Here is a 10,017-nt window from a genome sequence, read left to right as displayed (position 1 = left end):
CTCAGGCATGGCACTGCAGTTATCCTATTAAAGACACTTCCAGAAAATGCTTAAAAGCATTTGAAAAGTAGATGAGGCTACAAAGGGTGGGCTGAGACAGGGATGGACTGAGGCAAAAGGAGAAGTGTGAGGATGACAAACAGAGGTGGATCTTCTCCGACTCTGTCTTGTGCTCTCGTGACTGTGGTTGGGACAGCTCAGCCATCTGCCCTTCTACAATTTCTGCAGCCTCCAGGCATCATCCACAGTAGCTTGTCCTATGTTAATTTTAATTGCCTCCAGCAGACTGGTGGGGGCAAGTGGTTCTGGCTGGACTCTGGCTGAAGATGGCTAGACAATTCTAAAGGAGGAGATCTTTCTTAGTCTGCAAAGCGGTAATGGTAGCCTTGAGAAATTCGGGCCATGATGTTGTGCTCTTTATTATATTTTATAAAGATGATATATTACAGAAGTATCATTGTAGAGTTTGACAGTGACAGGCCAAGCAATTTTTGCCATACTGCAACACAGGAAAATTCTTCATTACTTTGGCTTTTACTGGCTAACACAATTGTCTTCCAAACAGTCAATCAGCGTATTATGCAAGGAGAAAAATTAAAATGTGCAATAGACCGACTAGCAAAATAAAAATCCAGATTAAAAAGATATGAACACAAAATACCTTTTAACTCATAGTAGTTTTGCCTCTTGAGTTGTCAGACTTTTAATATTTCTTTGGAGACATATATATATGTATATAAAAGACTGCTGTGAGGTACAATTCTAAGCATGTAATTTGTTGAATAGTACTAAATGAAAGTGATACATACAACCACTTGATTATCTTATAAATAATTGAAACATTTAGTGTCGTGATAGGCTTCCTACCTAAAGAATGCTGAAATCACTCTGTACAGGGCATAAGGCTGAGCTTTATAACGCAACTGGTTTTTTGGACATCATTTATATACGTAAGCAGTTTACACAGATGAATAGCACAGCTGCCTTTTCAGACAACTACTCATGTGTAAAGCTAACACTTTCAGCTTATGATCAGCAGAAATACTCACAGTGTATAAGGTGGTTTAGCATTTTCAAAGACAGGCCAGAAAAAAAGAAGGTTTACAACAGAACAAAACGGAACAGAAAACAAAAGAGAAGACAAAAAAGTTTACAAATTTTCAGGACCAAAAGAAGGGGTTGCAAGACAGAAGTAGAAGTTTTTTCATTATGTCTACACAGTAGAAAAATAGCTCTTCAAATTTACACAGGTAAAAAATGGGGGTTTTTTCACATGTCATCCTTCCCCTCTTGATTGCTGGAAGAGAAGATTACTGAACCAACAGGAAGAAACATTTCACAATACACTTAAATGAAGAAGAATATTGACATAATTACTGGCAATTAAAGAAATACCAATTTAAAAGCTCTAGGAGAAGACTATACATGATGAAAGACCTGTTTGCATAGATACGATTAGTGAACCTGCTATCAACACAGGAAGGTATTGCTGGCGTAGACACGGGAGGCACAATGTGAAAATAAACAGGGCCAGGGAGTCTGGTAAAACTAAAGCATTGGGAAGAGCCCTCACAAACTATCATCTTTGGTGACTAAGTTTTAAGAATGCATTTAATTACCTTTGGCTTTGCTTTCCAACTGATAGCTAAATAGCTGAATCCAAAGTGAACTGTAAATTGCATCATCAGCTGTTTGATTTGAGTTGGTAAGGCAGACTGGGATCTTTGTGTGGGCATATGTAAAACCTAAGCCTAAGGCACTGAAAACCTGCATCGACACCAAGGATTCTCCGAACTTGGATACTACCAATGAACGTGCTGGTCAGCAGCAAGGACTTCCATCCTTCCTGGCAGCATGTATGCCCCCTCTCAATTGCTAAAATTGGAGTCCAAAATTTGGTCATGTAAGACCTAAGCTCAAGGCACTGAAAACCTGCATCAACACTAAGGATTTCCCAAACTTGAACACCATCATTGAATGTGCCACTCAGCAAGCACCTTCCTCCCTCCTAGAGTTTTGCCTCCAAACCTTTCAGCTCACCACTGTATCCCCAGTCCAGGACTCAGCCCTCTACCTCCTATAGGAGATGGGTGCTTGCCCTAGCAGGAATGAGACAGTTTTGCAGTGGTTCCTGTGCCGCTGGGAATAAGCATACCACAATTCAAAAATCCCTGGTATTAATCATGAAAGACCTGAGCCTAGCAAGGAGCAGTAAGAGTGACATTTAGGGCAGTGAATATAAGACATTTCAGAAGGAACACTATCCAGTACAGAGAAACAATCCCATGAACCACAAAATGACAGAATCTGTCCCACTGGAAAATAGCAATGAGAGATGAGCTCTTGCAAATACATGTATGGCCTGAGAGATAAAATTAGAAAATTCAGAGCAGACTATTGTGAAACCAGCTTTGTCTCGTCCAGTAATTCAGAAAGCTGAGATAAGTGTTTGGGTTGTTGTCCTGAGTTTTCATAGGACAATGACCGTATTGGTACTACTTTTAATGAGGCCACGGAGTCACCCCTGAACTTTGTGCTGTTGATCCAAAGCAGCCGACATCAAATCGTGTCAGTATTCATGTGAGCACAGGAATGAATTCAGTAGAATACACAATTTTGTAAGGTACTTTCCCATTAGTAGGCAAACAGTATCACTTTGCTCAAGATCCATGTTTGTTTGAGGGAATCCTTTATGAAAACTCAGCAATCTACACAATTTATGTGAAAAATATCTCCAGGAAAAAAAATTTAGTAGCAGCAATTAAAATGACAAGCTGTAATTTATGGAACTCATGAACAGAGCGCTTTGTGAAAAGCAAACATGTTCTTCCTCTTAAGAAAACTTTGACTTTTTCAGGGAAAACTTAAAAAAAGAAAGACTTGGTCCCAAAATATTGTCTTTTGTTTCTAGGAAGTGTCAACAGTATCTTGAGTTCAGAAGTCACAGGTTCCTGGTCTCTGGAAGGAAGTTTGAGGTCCTGTCTTGCTCCATAAATTGTGTTTCCATGATGTCTCCCTTCTTTATAAAGAAACAGAGGAAACTGGCCTAACTGCAAAACCTTAGCTTCAGCTGAACCTTCTTCTGCCTTGACTAGTGGAAAACATTTGACCAATCCTTGCAAAAAAAGTTTTTCTTACTAAAATTTCTATACTGATAAAATAACATTTAAGCAAATAGAAGAATTTATGTATTTTTGAATCTATATATAGATATATACACATAGAAGCATATAGATTTGCAATGATTAAGTCAGTCTAAAAAAACCCTCCATTTAAAACAATTCCACCTTGTAAAGATGAATTTATGCATAAGGTATAAATAAATACCAGTTAAATGTATCTATCTGTTGATGAAGAAAAGCTTGTTTTAATTTTCCCCCCTTAAGTAATAGTTATATGTTAAAGATTTTTCTGCTGCAATAAAATATTTTTTAATGAATATTCTTAGAAATCAAATTAAAAAAGTAACTGGCTTTTGTGTATACTGTATTTAAAAGTCCTCTGCTCCTGAATTGCTCTTTTTATCCAGACAAGGCAAATGGTGCTAGTACTCTGTTTTTCAGTAAGGTATTCTTTTCTTGAAATCACAAGTTACCTTGCCCTGTTCTGAACATGAGAACAAGCATGCACACTATACATATTCCTCTGTAAGACTGAGACATCCCTCAATTAAAAATGATGTAGCATAAATGTAGTTGAAGATACCTTCAGTACAAGGTAAAAAAATCACCCTGTGGGGGAAAAAAACTGCCCAAACTGTACACAGTAATAAATGCTATAATATTTCTAAGTATCACAGTGCAGGGAATTCCTTCTGCAAGCCTCCAGTTTTCACCACACATTGATTTTTATCGTAACCTGTTCTAAAATTAGAAAAGGTCAGAATCTGACAAGTATCCTTTCTGTTTAGTCCTAGCAGATGGAAACCATGAGGTGCTTTCTCGGCTTGAAACTGTTCCAAAACCTGAGGCACTAATCTGACATATTAAACCAAATTTATATAAAGTCTATTTCTTTATATCATGCAACATCATTTATGTCATGCTGGGCAGTGACAGTTTAAGTTATGAAAATGCTGTATCACACAGCAAATCAGAGCTGGCTTTATAGCAAGTCTCATGAATTTCTTCATCCAGAAAGAATAAATTTTGTGGGGGAGCATTCTGCAGAGAACCCCCACAGAGCAAGAGATTAAAAATGGGTTATAGCATTTACCTCTTCCTCAACTATAAATCAGGAACTAGAATAGATAATGGCAGCTGTCTATCAACAGCAATGCAACTGCAGAGGAATAGAAGTAGTTTTATGGATAAAAGGAGTCACTTTTTTGTAATTATTAAAGAAAATCTGTCTTCTGCTCCTATTTCAAAAGTTTCTGGGCTCTGGATAGAGAGTGATTAGATCCATGTAGGTCATTAACATGGATAAGGAAGATGCGTTTGAAGTAATGTCTCCAGACTGTGGAACATTATTCTGAAACTCTAACAGTGGGCTTGAGCTCTGGTGCAGCAGTTTACATTGAAGACCCCGTTGACAGAAGACTGGAAGGGATGTCTACCACAGCCGGCAGGATTCTGACCCTCGGTTCATCGTCGTATTTGTTGGGCAATTGAAAGCTTTACGGAACTCTTCAAAGTTGCTCATGGCGCCAATGACTCTGCAAAGAGAAAAGAAAAGTGATTAATGTGCAGATTGTCTTCTGTTTAACACTACAAACCTGCAAGTACTTCAATTTGTTCGCTTTAGGTTGAACTGTTCCCTTTAGGTTGAATTTTCAGCTTTCCCATGTCATTCTTTCACAAAACCCCAAAAGCTCAGGAGAAGCATTCCCATTTAAAGTTAATGTCAAGATAACCTTGTTTCACTCAGTGCTTTGAGAAGCACCTCACTTTCCTAGAAACTCAACCAAAACCAATTGCAGTTTGCAAACAGTATATCACTTAGAACAATTTTCTATTCTGACCCTTGGCAGCAAAGGTGCAGTAAAGGGTTGGCCATAGCCTCGCACAATGGAATTCTTCCAGTAGCTGCCAAACCACTGCAGTCCAGCAGGCAGAAATGCATAGGCAGCTCGTTGTACTGTAAGTGATTTGATTTGGCTCACCACACACACACACACACACACACACACACACACCCCCCACACACACACCCCCCCCACACACACACACGCAGATTCCCTGAGACTTTGCAGCCTGAAGTTGCAGGGGAGTCAAGCAGAGCCTGTCTTACTGGCCACCTCAGCCTGACACCCATGAGTGTCTCAACTCCTCTAATAGCTTGGAAACATGTTTTCTGAGGCTTCTGCCCTGACCAGCTCCCAATATCTCTTCCTTCCACCATAGATGGAGTGATACTGAAAGAGCCTCACACAAGATAGACAATGTGTCTACAACCCAGACTGGCACCTTCAGGCCCAGGGAAAGAGCTCGCTCTTCATGTGTAGTCACCCTTGGCTCCTGCTTTCGTGTCTGCATTATTTCATACTGTCAGAAATTGTTATTTTACCATTGCTAGATTGGGATTGTGCTGTTTGCTGTTTTTTTGCTATGCTCTTAAGCATTTCGGAATTTATTAACCTCAAATTTGCAATGGTATAAACAGCATTCTGAGTTAAAATCAGTACAGTATCTACAGATATATTAATTTTATGCCTTTCCGCTTTCTTTATTATGCAGTGGGAAGGCATTTTTCTCCATTGGAGACAATCAGCTTCTCAGCATAGCTCAGTGTGGTAGAAAACTTTCTTATTATATTGATTAGACTTTCTGTGGGTAAGATAATTTGCAGTCAGTTGGTACAAAAATGTCCAAAGGTCAGTATGGCGAATTACAAAATGAGGTTAGGCTTCAAATAAGATATACAGCTTTATTATGAAAACACCTCAAATACTTGTTCAGGTACTGGAACGGCAAGAACTGGTCATGCAGAACTGCTGCTGAACCTGGTAAGAGTTCTGCCTGCCATGCCAGGGATTTCACTCTGAAACTGGCATTCAAAAATAACCAAGACACATACTAATACTGAAAATCTGCCAATCAATAATAAATGAAACCAGGATCTAGCCAGCAAAAGATCACTATATGTCCATACATGTGACTTTTCTACCCATGGTTTGATATTTCTGCACATTAACTGTGGAATGAAAGTGAGATGTCTGGATGTTATCTCATTGAACTACAGTAGAGACACCTTCACTGAATGGGTCACCCTGGGATCCCTTGACAGTCAATAGGAAGATGTACTTGCAAAGTCTAAGTAATCTGAATTTATTACTTAGAGAAAGATATACTCTTTCCAAATGCCTGTTCTTTTTTGACTGCGTAAAGAACCTGGACTAACTAGCTCAGGTGCACACACCTATACCCAGTTTATGGATTGCTCATTTCTATCATCTTTTATAGTTACTTTTTATAATTACTTTTAAAAGTGCTGTTTGGCCTTTTTGGATAGCAGCAGCTGTCAAGGTCGGAACTAGCTGTACTGCTGTTATATTCATAATAGTCTTGGGACATAAAAGAAGCAAAGTTGGGGGAAACAGACAATATAATTTTTTAGCTCAGTTGATACAGTTTGCAAGAAGAGGCAAGCACCACACTTTCATTTCAGGTCTGAAACAGAAGCATGTTCTGAGTATCCACATAAAAACAAAGAAAAATTTTGTCTGTATTTTCTAGACCTCAAATTCATCTAATCTCCTCTGGAATTTTCTTTCTTTGCCTGAACTCTTCATGAGGTTTCCTCATGAATGCTCTTTCCTCAGGCTTCCCTCTATATTTTGTGGTTAGCACCGTCTGATGGGAATGTAGATATGTAATGATTCAAAGCATGTAAATATACATAGAGGTAAATAAATCTGAGGACTTTAAAAGGCAAGGGATGATTGTCTTACAAAAATCTTAACAAGTGTAGGAATTATTAAAATCTATCAATCTGTAGGCTGAAGATTGGCCTGATACTCTCGTCTTCATTACCATAATGTATTATCAATTGCTAAAAGGCATGCAGATTTGCATACTGCTCTAGTTTTACACTAGCTTGCAGGTGTATTAGGTATTGAAAAAGGTACAGTAGTATAGATTTCAATGCAGAGTGTGAAAGTCTACCAAGACCAAGCATACATAACTGCAATAATGGCTTATATTAGGTTTGTGTTATCATGTTTCCCGCTCTATTATTTCTTCACACATTCTAGTTAATAAGCAGACCAAGGAGTGTTATGCATGCTATGTTTATATCTTCAGCTTTGGCGTGGCTATGTCCAGGGAATATGTCATAGTACCTGTGAAGCAACTTCACAGCTCCTTTGTGAAGACAATGTTGTCATTTTTACTTTCCCAAGAGAGAACTCAGGCAAAGGGGGCTGACATCATCTAAATTTAGCTATTGAAAAAGTGGGATCCCATCTCCATCTTTAGTCAGCAGAAAGCAGTAGGAATCTCCAAAAGGCAACTAATCCAGTGTATCAGAGATACCTCCACAACAATTCAGTTTCTGGAATTTACATCCTTCACTTCAAATACAGGGGTAATGTAGTGCTTGACTGAGGACAAACACGCAATTCTTAGTTAAGTAAATGCAATCGACATAAATCCCTACGGAAACAACCTGCTCTTGGCCACACAAACTCTGTGGAGAAGCAGAGCCATAAACTGTGGCTTCCTAGCTCTTATGCAGTCTTTAAACCTTCCCCCTTTTCCAGCTTCTCATGCTCTGAGTTCATGGGTGTCTGTGGCTAGGAGAGCTTATGCGAGGCCTTCTGGGCGATGATATGGACATTCTATTGTGGCTGAACTACCAAAGCTCCTTCAAGAAAAGTGTCTTTTGAAGGCCAGCTGAAGAGTTTAATTTTGAACTGAACTTACAGGGCATTTACTTTGCTTCATCAATACTATTCAAGGTATTCACTTTAAAGCTTTTAACGAACTCAGGCAGATTAAATCAAGGACTCTCTTAAAACACAGTTTTCTAAATTAGAACTGTATAGGAAAAAAAGAAAGTGATAGATGAGATATTTTAGTTACTCAGACCATGATTACAGGACATCACAGGGGTCAGAGTGTGCTCTGGTTCAAGTGCTTTTGAAGGTAGATACAAGCCCTTCATCTTATCAGACAAGCATTTGTAATAGTGAGGGATAAGTTAATAAAAACAGTTCATTTTCAATCTAAGCCAAGAGCAGAGTCCAATTTTGTGTTTGCTCTTAAACCCCTCTTAACGTGCTAAATTTCAGTGCTTATGTACTATCGTGGTTGGTTCGGTAAGCGTACTGAGCAAACACATTATTTGCACTACCTGAACTGAGGAGGGCTGTGAGCTCCAACATATATTTGTTCTCTTGCAGATTCTGGTCTAAAGGAATTGCATCTTACCTAATAAAAGATAAAAACAGAAATAAGTATGTTAACTGGGATGACTTTGTAAGTAAAGCAGAATATGAAGTCACTGTTCTTAAGGTGGCTATTACAGAATGCACAAAACGGAAAGACACCACAAACTCATTGTTTCACCTTTGCTAACATTCTGTTAGTAAATTCTCTTGTTTTTCATATCCCTTAATGGATTCAGCCTTCACTCACTCTTAATCTCCACCCACTCATTCCCATCACCTAATCACAGCCACTTTACTAATTCTTCTTTTGAAGTTCTCTGTAATGGTAGCTTGCATTTCAGCTTGTGCTGCAGCAACTCATGCCTTAATAGCTAGCATATTTCTTGATCTCAAAGCTACGTAATAAAAGGTACACATAATGATGCTTATCATCTCTAGAACTGAAGCTATATTATCTGACATATTTGTTCCACGTTGGAATGTCAGTTTCTTTTGAAACTACACATTCTTCAGGTTTCCATCAGTGGCTTCCAATTTACAATTCCTGATATTCTGGATCCAGAGGATGGTTACAAAGATGGTCAGAGGGCTGAAGCACCTCCTATACGAGGACAGGCTGAGAGAGTTGGAGTTCTTCCTGAAGAAGACAAGGCTCTGAGGACACCTTACAGTGACCTTCCAGTACCTGAAAGGGGTGTACCAAAAAGCTGAGGCGGGACTTTTTACAAAGGCATGTAGTGATAGGGCTAGGGGAAATGGCTATAAATTGGAGAGCGGAAGATTTAGACTAGACATTATGAGGAAATTCTTCATGATTAAGGTGGTGAGGCACTGGCACAGGTTGCCCAGGGAAGCTGTGGATGCCCCATCCCTGGAAGTGTTCAGGGCCAGGTTGGATGGGGCCTTGAGCAGCCTGATCTGGTGGGATGTGGCCCTGCCCATCCTAGGGGAGTTGGAACTAGATGATCTTTAAGGTCCTTTCCGACTCAAACCATTCCATGATTCTATGACTCTGTGATACGATGCTTGACCCGATTGTAATTGACTGCAAAGCAGGCTAGAGAAGATATTTGCACAAATGATTAATCCTTCTTATCTTGTATCCTTTGCACAAAAAAAATCTAAGTAAAACAATTATTATTTGCTAATGACAAAATGCTTTAAGCTAGACTGCCCATAGGATATGTAGACATCAGTGGAATTTTGTCCAGCTGAAGACAGCCCTGGATGTTTGGATGACTCTGTTTAGTCTCTTGGGGTCTCTGGAAATATACTAAGCCCAAGGGCATCTGATATACATTGCTCTAACTGTGCATGTACCTCCCCCTCAGAGGGTTCACTGGACAAGTGATTCCTGTAGTAGTCCTGTAAGACCCCCATATCATCCCTATGGCTTCAAAATTTTCTTGGAGAAAAATTGACCCAGTGTGAAACTCAACTCAGCATAAAACAACCAAAGTAGATCTTTTTCATTGGTCAACATTGTCAAACTGAAATGGCTACAGACCTATACACTTCTGACTCTTGGCAGAGAAATTATCATCAGTCAGGGATTGTTGCATTGGCTGCATTGAGTCCTGTATATTCACTTTTAGGTGGTTCATTCCTTCAACCACCAGGTGAGCAAAGTTTTATAGCCCAATTTTACTTCTCATGGAGGGAGCTTTTTCCAATTCTTTTAACCA

At 39.2% G+C, this 10,017-nt stretch overlaps 1 protein-coding gene across 1 annotated transcript in view; it reads right to left on the bottom strand.

Annotated features, from left to right (window-relative positions):
- Positions 1-465: 465 nt before the first annotated feature.
- The window catches only part of PHEX (phosphate regulating endopeptidase X-linked), a 111,910-nt gene continuing 102,358 nt past the window's right edge, over positions 466-10,017 (bottom strand). Inside the window, exons 21-22 of the mRNA XM_054056597.1 lie at positions 8,296-8,372; positions 466-4,657 (exon numbers count right to left, since the gene is read on the bottom strand). Coding sequence (XP_053912572.1) covers positions 4,555-4,657; positions 8,296-8,372 — 180 coding nt within the window. The 3' untranslated portion in view covers positions 466-4,554. The remainder of the gene's footprint in view (positions 4,658-8,295; positions 8,373-10,017) is intronic.

The sequence above is a fragment of the Cuculus canorus genome, chromosome 1 (genome assembly GCF_017976375.1).
Source record: "Cuculus canorus isolate bCucCan1 chromosome 1, bCucCan1.pri, whole genome shotgun sequence".
Taxonomy (NCBI): Eukaryota; Metazoa; Chordata; class Aves; order Cuculiformes; family Cuculidae; genus Cuculus; species Cuculus canorus.
This window is presented reverse-complemented; position numbering and strand designations above follow the sequence as displayed.